General features: G+C 48.8%; 1 protein-coding gene across 1 annotated transcript in view; it reads right to left on the bottom strand.

Moving 5' to 3' along the window:
* Positions 1-17,167, bottom strand: part of LOC148502427 (glycine N-acyltransferase-like protein 1) — a 48,347-nt gene that overhangs the window by 10,759 nt on the left and 20,421 nt on the right. Inside the window, exons 2-3 of the mRNA XM_088449853.1 lie at positions 8,892-8,955; positions 8,084-8,162 (exon numbers count right to left, since the gene is read on the bottom strand). Of these exons, the coding sequence (XP_088305979.1) occupies positions 8,084-8,161 (78 nt within the window). The 5' untranslated portion in view covers position 8,162; positions 8,892-8,955. The remainder of the gene's footprint in view (positions 1-8,083; positions 8,163-8,891; positions 8,956-17,167) is intronic.

Below are 17,167 nucleotides of genomic sequence, written 5' to 3'. Positions count from 1 at the left end.
AATACAAGGGACATGCTGGAATTTGCCCAGATGTAATGCCCACACAGTATTGGTGGTGTTGTCAGATATCACAAATCCCCAGGAGAGTCTAAGTGGGGTAAGCCATTGGGCGATGATTTCTCTCAGTTTCTCTAAGAGGTTGTCGGCGGTGTGCCTCTTACTGAAATCGGTGATACACAGCGTAGCCTGTCTTGGAACGAGCTGGCGTTTCTGAGCTGCTGCTACTGGTGACGCTGCTGTTGTTGCTGCGTAAGGCGATACATCTACCTAGTGGGCTGTCACAGTCATATAGTCCTTAGTCTGCTCTGTTCCACTTGTCCACATATCCGTGGTGTGGACATTGGGTACAACTGCATTTTTTAGGACACTGAGGACACTTTTTCTGACGTCTCTGTACATTCTCGGTATTGCCTGCTTAGTGAAGTGAATCTAGATGTGATTTGGTACCGGGGACACACTACCTAAATCCCACTGCACTAATGGCGGATACCGGATGCACGTCTAACACCAACCTAGCAGTCAGGGCCTCAGTTATCCGCTTTGATTCAGGATGACTGCTGTCGTACTTCATCCTCCTTGCTAAGGACTGTTGGAGGGTCAATTGCTTAGTAAAAGTAGTGGTGTTCCTACTTCCTCTCTGGGATGATGAACGACTCCCAGCAGCAGCAACAGCAGCAGCGGCAGCAGTAGGCGTAGCAATGCAGGATCCTCCGGAGGAATCCCGGATAGGAGAGTCAGTCATGCCAGTGACATGGCCTGCAGGACTACTTCCGTCCTGACTAAGGAGGAAATTGATGAGGAGGGAGTTGACTGGGTGGTTTGCAGGCACTTGGATACAACAGGACAAAGGGATTTAGGTGTCCCTGGACTGCTTACGGTCTTAGCCAAAGTTTCTGAACAGTAACTTTTTATGAATGCGCTGCAGGTGACGTATAAGGGAGGATGTTCCTAGGTGGTTAACGTCCCTACCCAGGGCCGGCTCCAGGGTTCTGAGCACCCTGTGCCGGCTCTTGAGAGAGCGGCGAGCGACTGAATTTGGGGCGTAGCCTAATTAACATAGGCCATGCCCCTTGTGTGACTTTATTTGGAAGCGTGCCCGCATGGCACGCCTCCAAATAACATCAGGCTGGGGGTAAAGCTCAGCACTCCATCACTGGCTGGGCCTCTCCCAGCCCTCTCCAGTCAGTGAATAGTTGCCGCGCGCATGCGTGCAGCATCCATTCACTCTGTGGGGGTCCGGCACCACCGCACAGCTGCGGCGGTGGGGGTCCCCAGCCTCCCGATTTGACCACCCGTGGGCCACTTCGGCCCGCGGGTGGAACAGCGGGACAGTACTGTCCAGCTGAAATCGGGATGCTGGGGAGGGGTGCCGCCCTCTATGGGTGGCTCCCCTGTGCGACCGCACTAGTCGAACACCCCTAGAGCCGGCCCTGCCCTTCCCCTACTTATTTCACCTTTACATATCGTACATATGGCAAGACAGTTGTTGTCCGGATTTGGATAGAAATATTGCCAGACCAAAGAGGTGGAATGTTTGGTCTTCTGCCCAGGCATGACCGTGATGGGCTTTTTCATCCCACGGACAACAACTGTCTCCCCCGGAGCCTGATTTAAACAAACCACATCACCATCAGAATCCTCCTCGCCAACTTCCTTCTTATCGCCAGCTACATCAGTATCCTCATCCTGTTGTACTTCAACAGTGACATCTTCAATTTGAATATCAGCAACTGGACTGTGGGTGCTCCTTTCAGCACTTGCAGAGGGCATGCAAATGGTGGAAAGAGCCACCTCTTCCCGTCCAGTGTTGGGAAGGTCGGCCATCGCAACCGCCACCACAATTGGACTCTCCTTGGGGATTTGTGATATCTTCTTAGAACACACAGGCCCTGATTCAGAGGCGCTCACAAAAAGCGAGCGCTCGCTCTGAATCAGGGCGGGCGCTTTTTTTTAGTTGCGGCCTCTTGGCCGCTTGCATATCTGTGGGTTACCACCCACAGCTTATGCGAGCGGCCAGGTGATGGTGGCGATGGTCAGGCTTGCGACGAGACCCTTGCGGTATGGTCTCGTTGCCGCAACCCCCAGTGGACTTCCTGCTCTAACAGAGCAGGAAGTCCACCTACTGACATCAGTAGGGCCGCCCACAAATGACAGGCGTTCCTGTAGGAACACCTCCGTTTGCCCAGCCACCCCCCCGCAACATAGACAGCCGCCCCTTTTGGATGCGAGCGCCGGAGCGAGTGCTTTTTGCGCTCGCTCCGGGACTCGCGCCTGCGCAGTGCGTATGCCATGCGTGCGCACTGCCTAACAATCGACCCACTTGTGAGCGCATAGGGCTTGCGAGCGGGTCTGAATCAGGCCCATAGTTCTCATTTGATTTTTGTAGTGGGAGGAGGGCTTCCATCGTCATGTGAAGCTGAACCACTAGTCATGAACATAGGGAAAGACCTTAGCCGTTCCTTGCCACTCTGTGTCATAAATGGCATATTGGCAAGTTTGCATTTCTCCTCAGATGATTTCAATGTATTTAAGGTCATTTTCCTGAACTTTGTCATTTGGGATTTTATATGCCCTCTACTATGACTTTGGGCATCGGCCTTGGCAGACTATGTTGATGGCATTTTATCGTCTATATCATGAGTAGTGGCAGCAGCTTCAGCACTAGGAGGAAGTGGTCCTTTCCCTATTTTAGTTTTATCGGACACATTTTTGTCCTCCATTTACGTCATATTGATATATACGTGGGGCTAAGGCGCACACAAACACAGAAAAATATTTTTTTATTTTTTTGGAGTGCACTTTAGGGGTTACACCACCCTTTAACAGATATATGACACAGGTTCATGCTTGGCACTGCTACTTTGTTGATGCACGTGCGGCTACTGCGCACATAATTCACAAACACAGAAAAAACAACAACTTTTTTTTGCACTTGCGGGGGAGCACCCCTGATGGACAGATCACCCCCTGGACAACACTACAGCATCCCTTTAGGACTACAGCCTTTATGGGACACTGCACAACACAACCCAGCCAGCCCCTATAGACTTTGGAGTGGACACAGCCCCTATGGACAACTGACTGTACAACACAGCCCAGCCAGCCCCTATGACAGCAGCACAACACAGCCCAGCCAGCCCCTATGGACAACAGCAGCACAACACAGCCCAGCCTGAGCCCGCCCCTATGGACAGCAGCAGCACAACACAGCCCAGCCAGCCCCAACTCTCACCCTCCCTCTTCACTGTTGACAGCCGGAGTGAAAAATGACGCCAACGAGGGGACCTTTTATAGAATCCAAAACCCGCGAGATGCGGACAGTGGGATGATGACGTTTTGCCTCGATTTCAGATACAAGTCAGGCGGGAAAACTCGAGCCTGACTCGGATCCGACTCGGTTCGGGGGGGCTCGGATTTCAGAAACCACCGTTTATCGTCACTCTGGTAACATTTCTTTCCATTCCATATGCACCTTAATGCCCCCAGTAGTAGTGCCCCTCTTGCAATGTCCACTGTAGTAGTGCTCCTTATGCAATGTCCCCAGTAGCAGTGAACCCTCTAGTAGTGCCCCTTATTCAGTGCCCCCAGTAGTGCCCCTTATACTGCGCCCCTTATTCAGTGCCCCCAGTAGTGCTTCTTATACAGTGCCCCAGTATTGCCCCTTATACAGTGCCGCTATTAGTGGCCCTCCTATGCAGAGCCCCCAGTAGTGCCCCTTATACATTGCCCCCAGTAGTAGCCCTCCCTATGCGGTGCCCCTTATACAGTCCCCCCAGTAGTGGTCCCCCTTATGCAGTGTCCCCAGTAGTTCCCCTTTTACAGTGCCCACAGTAGAGGTCCCCCCTATGCAGTGCCTCTTATACAGTGCCCTCAGTAGTGGTCTCCCCTATGCTGTGCCCCTTACACACATAGTACAAAAGACACACACAAAAAACAAATCACTTACCTGAATCCCCGCTCCTGTGCCTGCCACCGTCTTCTCCTCCGTTCTCCCGCTCAGCACTATGGGAGAGACGTCATGACATCTCTCCCTTCACACAGTGCAGGAGCCGGAAGGCAGGGCTCATGAGTGAGCTCCAGTCCGGCTCTGACCCTGAGTGCAGCAGCCAATGAGAGCCTGTCTGACTCTCACTGGCTATTAAAACAAATACACCGCCGGTGGCGTTGTGTTTGTTACTGTGTAGTGCGACGTGTTACACCCTTACCAATCATCGGGCTGATGTGTCATAACTGATGTCACAACTGGGCAGGCATTTACATAGAGTATGCCCACCAGCAGTGGTGTAACTAGGGTATTTGGAGCCCAGGGCAAATGTTAAAATGGACACCCCCCCCCTATGTGCCCCCCAGGGCAAAAAATGGGCGTGACCACTTAAAAATTGGACTTGTCAACATGACACACCCCTTTATCATCACTCTGAACATTCCTTTCCATATACACCTTAACTCCAGTAGTGTCCCTTATACAGTACCCCCAGTATGCAATGTCCCCAGTTGTGGTCCCTCTTATGCAGGCCCATAGTAGTGGCCTTTATACAGTACCCCCAGTAGTGGTCCCCCTTATGCAGCCACCAAATAGTTCCCCTTATACAGTACCCCCAGTATGCAATGCCACCAGTAATGGTCCCCCTTATGCAGCCCCTCATTAGTTCCCCTTATTTTGTACCCCAGTAGTGGTCCCCCTTATGCAGTGCTCCTTTATATAGTGCCCCCAGCAGTGATTCCCCCTATCCAGTGCCCCTTATACAGTGCCCCCTGTAATTTTCCTCCCAATTTAGTGCCCCTAATGGTCCCCCCAATGCAGTGCCCCTAGTAGTAAGACCCTTAAATAGTGCCCACAGCAGTATCCCCCCCTTATGCAGTGCCCCCAGTAGTGATCCCCCTTATGCAGTGCCCCTTATACAGTGCCCCCCTGTAGTTTTCCTCCCTATTTAGTGCCCCCAGTAGTAGTCCCCTAGTAGTAAGCCCCTTATATAGTGCGCCCAGTAGTAGTCCCCCCCCTTCCCGATGCAGTGCCCCCAGTTGTAGTCCCCAGTAGTGCTCCCCCCCTGTAATGGTGCCCCCAGTAGTGCTCCCCCCCTGTCATGGTGCCCCCAGTAGTGCTCCCCCCTGTAATGGTGCCCCCAGTAGTGCTCCCCCCCTGTAATGGTGCCCCCAGTAGTGCTCCCCCTATAATGGTGCCCCCAGTAGTGCTCCCCCCCTATAATGGTGCCCCCAGTAGTGCTCCCCCCTGTAATGGTGCCCCCAGTAGTGCTCCCCCCCTATAATGGTGCCCCCAGTAGTGCTCCCCCCCTGTAATGGTGCCCCCAGTAGTGTTCCCCCCTGTAATGGTGTCCCCAGTAGTGCTCCCCCCCTGTAATGGTGCCCCCAGTAGTGCTCCCCCCCTGTAATGGTGCCCCCAGTAGTGCTCCCCCCCTGTAATGGTGCCCCCCCCGATATGCAAACACAAACTAGTAAAAAAAAAAAATACACTTACCTGAATCCACGCTCCTGCTCTGGACAACGCTCCCGGCACCGCATGTCAGTCCTCCCGGGCTGGCGCGCTCTGCATTATGGAAGAGACGTCATGACATCATGACGTCTCTCCCATTACCCACTGCAGGAGCCAGAAGGGAGCCGGCTCTTGCAGTGGGAGCTCAGCAGTCAATGAGATTCTGTCTGACTCTCATTGGCTGCTGGGTAACACACACATCGCTGCCGAACTGGCGACGATGTGTGTGTTACTGCACAGCCTGAGACCGCCCGCCTCCCACCCTCCTCCTGGCGCTATTGGGAAAAGCACTCAGGAGGAGGGAAGGTCTCGGCTGTGCAGCAAAGGACCGGAGCTGGGCGCAGGGAAGCCTAGTGCTGGTCCTTTGTAAATGTGTAGCGCTGACCACACACACTGCGGTTGGCACTACACTGCCTAACTAGGGTGGGTCGGAACCATGGCCGGCAGCGCCCAGGGCACGCACCCTGATCGACCCCCCTTAGTTACGCCACTGCCACCAGTGTTGATATCAGTCACCAGCAGCCTCTGCAGCAAGTGTAAGGGTGGTCTGCTGAGCACCTGTACACACAGCACGATGTGCCAATATATCTTCAGATATACCGGCCATCTGCTTTGCTGCTCAGCCGACCAGATATGTCTGTGAACGTTGTTCACTGACATATCGCTGGTACACACCCACCAACGCACCCACAATATAGCAATTGAATGGCTTATATATTGGCCAGTGTGCACCCAGGATAAGTAAGGAGTGTGAGGTAGATGGAGGATAGGGGGTTATAGTTCTGTAATTAAGGAAGGGATGGTGGTAGGGTGGGTTTAGTTCGGGATAGTAGGTGGTGGATTAGGATAGAATAGGGGTGGATAAGGTGACGTATGTTGCTCTAATTTGCAATATTTTATGTAGCTTTTATGTATTAATTATGTAATGTTGCAAGTTTTTTTAAACAAAACAAAACCATATAAGACCGGGCAGGGTCGAAACTAGGATACCTGTCACCCGGTGAAAGGCAGAAATTTTGTGCCCCCTCCCTTCCTGTACCTGGATTTTGTCCTTGCTCCTCCATAAGGCAGTGCACTACTCAGACGTCCCTGGTATAGTGACATTATTCCACACACCATAATGCCCATTACACATTACGCCACACACTGTAATGCCTATTACCAAAGTGCCACTTACATATTTGCCCAACACCATTTTATATCCCACAGTAAGGCTTCTAATTACTTTAAAATTACCTGCTCATTGCCAGGGGGTTTATGCTCGTTGCCATGGGGGTTTCATGCTTATTGTCAGGGGATTTATGCTCGTTGCCAGGGGGTTACATGCTTCGTTGCCAGGGGGTTACATGCTTCGTTGCCAGGGGGTTACATGCTTCGTTGCCAGGGGATTTCACGGGAGAAGATGCAGCTTTCAACATCTTCTCCCGGCAGTGCCAGCGTTCCCGGCACTTCCGGGAACGCTGTGTGCATTTTGCTCTGCTAACAGACACTAGAGGGACCTCTAGCATCTGTCTCTTCCTTGGTGGCAGCCATTTTTGGATGGCCGTTTTCAGCAGAGTCCATGCGGACGGCTAGTCCGCATGGAACTGCTGAAAACGGCCATCCAAAAATGGTCGCTGCCAAGGAAGAGACAGACACTATAGATCCAGTAAGAACCTCTAGCATTTGTCTCCCTCTTTAGCGGTGGCCATTTTCAGATGGCTGAGTCAGCTTTTTTCACCCCCCCCCCCGCAATCCCCACCCGGTACACGTGCACCTCTAGCCCCCCAGTTGCGGCCCTGGACTGGGGCTACCAGGTTATCAGATGTTCCGTACTCTTCGTTCCTTCTTATAAAAGCCAAAATTTATTAAATTACGGTGGATGATGCCACTTTATCATGGATAATTTATGCGTGGTTGTGCCCGGTGTAGACTCTGGGCCTGATTCAGACCCACTCGCAAGCGCTATGCGCTCGCGAGTGGGTCGATGTTGTTCGCAAGTGGGTCGATGTTTGGCCACTGCGCATGCGCACGCCGGAGCCGGCTCTGACGTGTGCATGCGTGAGACCTGGCTAGCAACGGGCGCTCCGTCACTACGGGTCTCGCACCAAAGCGGGGCAGCTGTCGATTTTGATTGACAGCTTGCCCCATTTTGGAGGCGGGCAGGGGGGGTGGCTGGCCAAACGGAGGTGTTCCCGAAGGAATACCTGCCGTTTGTGGGTGGTCCTACTGACGTCACGAGTGATGTCAGTGGGTGAACTTCCGACTCTAATAGAGTGATGTCAGTGGGTGAGCTTCCGGCTCTAATAGAGTGATGTCAGTGGGTGAGCTTCCGGCTCTAATAGAGCCGAAAGCTCACTGGGGCTTGCGGGAACGAGACCCTACCACAAGGGTCTCGTCACAAGCCCCGATGGTCGCGATGGTCTCGCAATAGCTGTGGGTGGTCACCCACAGCTAAACGAGCAGCCAGGAGGCTGCACAAATAAAAATGCCCTGATTCAGAGCGAGCGCTCTTTCAGAGCGTCCGGCTCTGAATCAGGCCCTCTGTCAGTATCACCTGAAGAACTTACAGTAAATGTAATTCAGCTCTAGGAATCTGCAGCCTTATGTTACCTTCAGTGACTCTGGAAAGCTGCTGACCAGTAGTCTTCTCAGAGCGGCAAGTTTTGAGGAACATGTCAGGTAAAGCATTCTATATGCAAAATAAAGCATGTTCAAGTTAAAGCTTTACAAAGATCAACAGAGTTTTACTTTTGACAACAAGGATTGGTAATGGTAGCAATTAGTGGGGCTGATTCTGAGTTGGGAGCAAAAAAAATGCAAGTAACTGGGTATCTGAAACAAACCATGATGTAATGCAAGGAGAGCAAATACATACATAAATACAAAAAACCGACAGCGGCATCTCGATGCTCAGTATCCTGACCGGGGTTCCGTGAGTATGCTAACCCTCTAACCCTCACCCCTTCTCTCCCTAATCCTAACCCTCTGTTCCCTAACCCGATCCCCCTTCCTAACCCTAATCCTCCCCGTTAGTGCCTAAACCTAACCCTCACCCCTTGGTGCCTGAACCTAACACTTCCCCCTTAGTGCTTAACCCTCACCCCCCCCCTCCGAGGCACTTAAATCTAACCCTCCCGATCCGTAGCCTAACCCTAACCTCCCCCCCGTAGCTTAAGTTGGTAAAGTAAACAATTTTCAACTGAAGCTCCCACAAGTTAGAAAGTCATGAAATATATTTTTTGGAAAAGGGGCTAAAATACGCACCATCCTCTAAACTTAATGATGTTGACTTTTTTAGATCTACAAAAGTTCATAAAAAAGTTAACTGTAAAAAAAGCTCTTCATATTGAAGGAGGGAAATGAGAAGGCTGATAAAGCGGAGGAAGGGACCACTTCCACGTTTAAGCTAAAAATCTACCTTCTTTCCAACACATATGAAGGGTGGTATGAAGGAATCCTTTGGGGCCCAAGTATTGGAGGACCTAAAATATGCAGGAGAGAGAAAATCAAACTTAATCTGAGTTACAAAGAGAAGACAGCATTAAAAAAGAATTAAAGAAATGATGAGACACTTGAGTGATAACATCATTAATCATTCCCAACTAGTGATGACACTTGCTGCGTATGATAAGGGTGCTCCAGCCAATCAGCTCCCAACTGTCCCAACTGTCATCTGTTTGAAAAATGACAGATGGGAGCTGATTGGCTGGAGCACCATTTATCATATGCAACGAGTTTTATTGCTCGTTGTGAATGATAAAACTCGTTGATAAATGAGGCCCCAAGAAAGGATTCAACGGATACCTTTATGAAAGAAGGGCTCTTATATCTGTGTATGTATGTAATGGCACCCCTCCTTCTATCACTAAATGGGTTACCAGATTTCCAGCCCCTTAAAGTCTATCATATGCAATGTCTTTTTATCTGATCGATGCCTCCACTTAAGTATTTGAGGTCTATGTGGGTCTATTTGGGAAAACCCAATGGATGATGTAGTGTATTAACACAATGTACAAACACAGTTTACAATAATATCAATGACTAACGTTCCTCCTATTTTTTTTCTTTCCAGGGTCCACCTCTGGTACGGTGATACTTCAGGAATAACAGGTAAGTAGCAATATGCACACAATATAACTTTTCTTTTGTTTCTTTATGTATTTAAGGTTGACAATATACACACTTCGTACAATAACATGTGAGAGTAAGGTTATCACCAAGAGCACAGTAATAACATTAACCTTTATCTATCGTTGTAACATATAATGACAAATTGAAATCTAATTTTTCCCTTTTCTTCTAACTATACCATATAAACAATCTGCTCTTTTTTTGTTGGATATTTTGTTTGATGTCAAAGTGTGATAAGTTCCGAACAGTTTCTCGGAATTCAAAAGAGATGTCTTTATAGATAAACTGGAGAAAGTTAGCAAATACTCAAGTAGCAGAAGTGGCGTAGGTTTAAAATCCTTTTTTTTTTAGCTGTTTTAGGTCCCTAGACCGTAGATGGTGTTAAAGAGTCTTATGTTTTCCGATGGTGGCTACATCTGGAAGTTTTAAGTTTAATAACTCTCGCGATACTTGCTAGATGATTAGAATATCTGTTCCCGACGTATTTATTGATCCTGAGGTTATGTGAAGGTCAGTTGCAATTGACAGGGTAATGGGTTGACCTTCACCTCTAATATGGCTATACTCTTTTCACACGCTTAAGCACAGTTACTTTTAAATGAGAGTTGCTTCTGAGATCATAGTCATCAGTGATCATTTAAGTGAAGGCAATCCTCCCATATACAGTATGCTCTGTGATGTCTTCAGTTAGGCTACCGGTCTTATTTTCCTTGCACATTAACCCTCACATAGGATATATGAAAGGTGCACCATATAGTTGTGCAAAGGAATGTGCTCTCCCACTAACTGGCTTCATGGATAGGGATTACTCAAGACGCCTGCCACCTAAAGAGTACAGTTCTTCCTGCGCTGTTAATTTAGTGCCTTGCTGTGGTGTATACTATGATGAACTGAGTTTCTTATTTTGGGTCTCCTTTAATACAGCTGGGGTATAATATTATTGTAAATGGTCTGATCCTAGCAATAACCACTCCAGTTGTGTGCTATACAGAATGAAGCATGATTGTGCAAGCAGTCATTAATAGGGGCACATCGTTTCAATGGGCTCACCACCTCCTGCAGACTGTCACGCTGGGAGGCGGTTTTCTGGAAGCTGAGGCCTGAGGCTGCGGGAGGAAATGGAGGCGAGGAGCCTGAATGTACGACCTCCGCATCCACGGGTCTTGGTCGTTGGCGAGACCTAGTCAAAGGTGCGGAATCTAACCCACGAGATGGTGTTCGCCAGTGATCCCACCAATCGGGATATGGGCTTGAGCTGCACCTCGTAAGCAGGTCGCGGTCCTTTGACTAGGTGACCAAAGCCTGCGGGAAAAAGGAGAGACGAACACTCGTGGCCCAAAGGGTCGGTGCCAGTAAGGGGCACGTAGGGACACTGTACTTGAGGTACAAGGAAGTGTGCACTGTGGACACACTCTACCGGGTTGCCGGTCAGAAAGAGTGCACCACGGTGCAATACTGTAACACGTAGGTAGGGACCACAGAGTCCAGTAACGAGGTGGGTAGTAGTACTGGAGCCAGCCAGAGATTATAACACTGGAGATTTTGGTATGTATAACTACACTCAGGCTGTGAAATGTACTGCACACAGGCGGCGGTGGTAACGCACTGGTGGAATGGAGGTATACTGCACACAGGCGAGGTGGTAACGCACTGATGAGATGAATGATATAGCTGCACACAGGCTGAGGTGGTAAAACACTGTTGAGATGAATGATATAGCTGCACACAGGAATAGATCACTGGAAGCAAGGGAACCTGGAACGAGAGACCACTAATAACACTAGCAGCGACAATGGTTGTTCAGGCAACTACCTGATACACAGGAGCCGGATATATACCCCTGGAAGCCCACTGATTGGTCCACAGCATCAGCTGACCGGCCAGACTGTCAGGGAAGGAAGGACAGTCAGAAAAGGAAGTGTCATGGCCAGAGCCGGATTTACCATTATGTAAACTAGGCACCCGCCTAGGGCCCGTCGGGTTCCAAGGGGCCCGTGGCCGGGTCCCCCACCCCTCAAAATCAGGAGCCGCAAAGTCAGAGTGAGCTGCTGCATTCACACCAGTGTAGCCGGTCTCTTCCGCGCACCCCCCTCCTCTAAGGTGTAGCGTAGCCAGTGCCTCCTCTTAGCAGCATCTAGCCAGCGGTGCCCCTTCCTGCCAATCCGCAAGCAGCCAGCCCCACCCGTAATCGTCCCTCTCCATTACAGCCCCCTCCCTCTGGCCCTGAACACCTACCTCCCGCAGTGTAGCAAGCAGCCTCCGCCCTCCGGCTCTGACCACCTCCAACCCCCAGAGCCAGAGGAACAGCATCCTCCGGTTCTGACCACCTGCCCCCGCCGGCAGGTCCGCCATCAGGGGGTAAGGGCAGCAATCCAGTCCCGGAGAGAGATGGGGCCCTGGTGGTAGTGGTGCACAATGCAGTGCACTGGGTGGCCAGGCTGACAGTCACAGGAGACAGTGCTGAGGCTGCGCTTGAATGAAATAGTGAGCCATCCGAGAGCCAATCACAGCTCGCAGAACAGCAGCCAATCAGGAGCGGATGCTCTTGTTTGGCTGCCGTTCCGCAGCTGTAATTGGCCAGCGGCTGGCTACATATTTCCAAATGCTGCGGCGCCGATGCTCTGACTCTGCCTGCTGCACGGTGCATCCTGTACTGCTTCTACCCAAGCCCCCTCTCTCTCTAAGCAAGGTATGCAAACCCTGCCTTTGCATCCCCACTCCAGTCCAGTCAGCCAGCTTTGCCTGCTCGCCTCCCTCCCCCCAGTCCAGTCAGCCAGATTTCCCTGCTCTCCTCCCTCCCCCTAAGTCCAGTAAGCCCTCTAGTCCGGCCAGTCTACCATTCCTGCGCCTAACACCAATCCAGCCAGCCATCCACCCTTTCTTCCCTGCCCCAGTCCAGTCAGCCTTCCCTGCTCCCCACTGACAGTCCATCTAGCATTTCCTGTGCCCCCCAATCTAGCCTGTAACCCGGCATCTCAGGACCGGTGAAATCCAATATGTTGGAATTAACTGATTTGCTGATCACGATCAAAATATGATTATGATTTGCAAATCGGTGATATTTAACATATATAATGTCATCGATCCTCAAACGGATCAAAAAACATCAATGATTGGCGGATTGGAGTTTCCGATCCCATCGCAGGATCCGGCAATACGTCGGTAGGTGTATGGGGGCCTTTATGCGCATGTTTTCTAAATTAGTGCTTACACTGTGCACTTGATTACACCTAATATAATAACTACATATATTATAGTAGTGTCATTGATTAGAGCACATTAACCACATCATCATTATATATATATATATATATATATATATATATATAGAAATCCAAAAGAAATTGGCACTCAGAGTAATTGAAAATGCAAATATAGAAATGTATTAAATTCGGTCTACAGCCGTTTCTGGGCCGAAGCCCCGTCTTCAGGACCACAATACAAACAAAACACATAAAATAACCACATAACCCCCCATATGTACCTTACCATCAACCGGCGCGCGCCTCCAGCCGTCCGTCAGGAACCATCCGCCGGAAGCACGTGACCGTCACACTTCCGGAAACTACAGCCGACATCGTCATGGGGACCGCAGAGTGCGTTCCACAGACCAGAGAGCCTGCGTTCCACAGTCGTGAACCGGCCCCGCCCCCCAGCAGTGGCACCTAAAGACACAGCAAGACACCCACCGATTGGTGTATGTACATCACAAGCCCAACAACATTACATAAACATTAACAAAAAATGACAAACATCATAAAAACTGAGCAAATAAGCACATACCCCGTTAGGACCCCCACAATCCATAATCCCACACTCCAGAATCCCAATCGCAAACATAGCAATACAAAGTGAAAATAAAAGATCACCATCACAATACCAAATCAATCATATGAGGCTATTCCAATTAATTTTTTCATTTAAGCCATGTGGGGCAATGGTATTAAGTCTTAAAATCCACTTGGATTCCTTGATAAGTAACTGCTTAGCCCTATCACCCCGTCTCAGAGTGACGGGCACATGGTCAATCATAAAGTATCTAAGTGATGCCAGCGTGTGCCCGACCTCTTTGAAGTGTCGAGCAACTGGCTGATCAATAAGCCTCCCTTGTAATGACAGCCTGATAGCGGACCTATGCGCTGCCATACGCTCTGAGAATTTACGTGTAGTCTGCCCCACGTAATATAGCTTGCATGGACAGATAACAATGTATACAACATGATCAGTAGAACAAGTCAACACATAACTTATGTCAAAAATGTTGTTCGTATGTGGGTGTTTGAAAGATTGACATGTATGCAAAAAAGAACATGTTGTGCAATTACTGCACCTGTAACATCCTGGCTGTTTTCTCTGTGTATTCACTGTCACAGGGACAGCTTTACCCGTGATGTCTGTTTTAACAAGTCTATCTCTCAAATTTCTACCTCGTCGCAGTGCAGCTATGGGTCTACTATTTCTGAAGATAGGAAGATCCCTATCCGATGAGACCACTGGCCATAACGCCTGCGTGGCTCTCCTAATGATAGGACTGGCAGTAGAAAAATCACTAGTCCAAGGTATTATTTTAGATGAGTCCCTAGCCTTGGGACACAATAGATCATTGCGTGACATAAGCATTACTTTGATTTTTTGTTCTCTTAAAGTTTGGGGATTATAACCTCTATTAATGAACTTGTCAATAAGTACATCCAACTCCCCAGCAACCTTACTCGAATCACTCGTGATGCGAGCTATCCTCATCATCTGGGACAAAGGTAGACCCTGTTTCAGGGGTTCTGGGTGATGGCTAGAGGCTAATAGAAAAGTGTTTCTATCTGTTGGTTTATGAAAGACATCTGTTTGAAAAGCCCCATTAATGAACTTAACCGTAACATCTAAAAAATGCACCTCACTTTCGTGATACAGAAACGTGAACTTAATAGGAGAATCAGACCTATCGATAGTCTCCATAAGATGAATAAATCTGTCGGTACCCCCAGTCCACAGAAGAAAAATGTCATCAATGTACCAGGTGTACCACAGAATATCATTCGAAACCTCCTCATCCTGGAAAAACACCTGCTGTTCAAGGTCAAACATAAAAACATTAGCATACGAGGGTGCCACAGATGACCCCATGGCACACCCTCGTAGCTGTAGATAGAACCCACCATCATGGAGGAAATAATTACGACATAAGGTGAGCTCCAAGAGCTTCAAAAATAAACCATGGTCAAACAACGATTCATGCAGATTAATACCCAAAAACTTCTTCATGGCCAGCATGCCACCAACATGTGGAATGGAGGTATATAGACTGCATATGTCCAAACAACATAATAGGGTGTGTGATGGAATATTCTTCAAGTCCGCGAGTTTTTGTAAAAACATAGAGGTATCCTTGAGGAATGTAGATTGTCTGCCCACCAGTGGTTGCAGAATAGAATCCAGCAACTGAGACACCGGTTGCAGCAATGAGTCTCTCGCCGATATAATCGGCCGTCCCGGGGGATTAATGCTGTCTTTGTGCACCTTAGGTAAGGTGTACAGTACAGGAACCCTAGGATACTGAACTAATAGGGCTTTGTACACTTTCAGAGGAATTAATGACTGGTCCTTAGCTGTCGTCAAGATCTCTGCCAATTCCCTCTGATACTCAATGGTAGGGTCTCTTGACAGTTTTTGGTACACTGCCGTGTCTGATAATTGGGACTCAATCTCAGCCCTGTAAGTTCCAATATCCTGTATCACGATGGCACCGCCCTTGTCGGCAGGCCTGATGACAATGTCTTCATATGACTCCAAATTTTTAAGTGCCCGCAACTCTGAGTTAGACAGGTTGGGGTGAACCTTACCAGGTGCCTCGACAAATTTAGTGACTGCCTCATCAAGTAGACGACCAAAAGTCCGCAAAGATGCATTATTGGAAATAGGATCATAATTGGACCTAGAGGATCGATGCAAAAATACCTAAAAAATCGTAGGAGCAGCACTTAAATTCTCATGCTGAAAATGCTCCTTGAGCCTCAATTTTCTCGCAAACTTATGAGAATCACACCTCCACTTAAACTCATCAAAACGATTTGTAGGAACAAAACTTAATCCTCGGTTTAAGACCTGAATCTCCAATGCAGATAGTTGTCTTTGAGACAGATTAAAAATTAGATTTTCTTCTTGGTGGGAGGTCTTCCTCTGCCTCTTATTTTGCCCGCCTCTGCGGGTAGTTGATCTGACCTGGTTTCCACTAAGGGTACAGGGGCCTGCCCTAAAGGGCCTCTCTGTGACCTACTAGAATCGTCGCTTTCTGAGACTTGAAAATCACTGTCACTATTACTGTTTGAAATGTTCCTGCCACTTCGTTTATCAAAATTTTTTTTGTGCCAAGGTCTACGTCTGACAACCCTCTCCTGCTGAAACCGAGAGGGGGCGCCCCCAGATAGCCATTTGTAAACACGGTTGTCATCATAATCAGCATCCACCGTGTATTTCTTATTTTTCTTGAACTTGATTAAGTTACGCTTGTACGTATCACATTGTTCCTCCATCTTACTGAGCCAATCATGGCTAGGTTCATCTTTTTAGGTTTTCATATGGGATTTTTCAAAGAGAGCAATCTTCTCTTTAGTGATGGTTAATTCACGATTGGACTCCTCAATAACTGCAACCATCAAATCGAACGCACATTTATTTAAAATGGCGATCCACTTGTGTACAAATTCTGGGTTGTTCCGCCCAATTGTGGGAACATTATGCACACGGAAGCCACGGGGAATTTTGTGCTCCCTATAATACTCGGATAATGAAATCCCGTGCAATGAATAATCAATGTCACGGCGTTTTAATTTCATCAATTGATAAAATAAATCCTCAGCTTTATGCACTGGATCATTCAGCATTAAGACTTCTTTGGATAAAATTTGCTCAATGTCACTAGCAGAGTAGCTGAATGTAGCACCTGCATCTTGGTTAAATAATCCTCGACATCCTGTCTGTTCACTAGGAAGGCTGGTATGCTCCATTATGCCACGCTGAGATCCTCACACATGCATTAAAGTGAGCTGGCTTGTTTCAGAAGAAAGGTGGTTCCTATGTCTACACGAAAGACATGGGTGCCATGCAACAGGTACAACAAATGTACAAAAAATAATCCAAAGTCTGCCGGCACTCACAACACCAACACAGCTGCCTCCGGTGCGCAATTTAAATCAATCCACAGAAATCCAAAAGAAATTGGCACTCAGAGTAATTGAAAATGCAAATATAGAAATGTATTAAATTCGGTCTACAGCCGTTTCTGGGCCGAAGCCCCGTCTTCAGGACCACAATACAAACAAAACACATAAAATAACCACATAACCCCCCATATGTACCTTACCATCAACCGGCGCGCGCCTCCAGCCGTCCGTCAGGAACCATCCGCCGGAAGCACGTGACCGTCACACTTCCGGAAACTACAGCCGACATCGTCATGGGGACCGCAGAGTGCGTTCCACAGACCAGAGAGCCTGCGTTCCACAGTCGTGAACCGGCCCCGCCCCCCAGCAGTGGCACCTAAAGACACAGCAAGACACCCACCGATTG

This window comes from Taudactylus pleione, unplaced genomic scaffold (genome assembly GCF_031769625.1).
Source record: "Taudactylus pleione unplaced genomic scaffold, aTauple2 ptg000497l, whole genome shotgun sequence".
NCBI classification, from domain to species: domain Eukaryota; kingdom Metazoa; phylum Chordata; class Amphibia; order Anura; family Myobatrachidae; genus Taudactylus; species Taudactylus pleione.
Note: the sequence above shows the minus strand (reverse complement) of the source record. Positions and strands in the feature narration are given on the sequence as shown.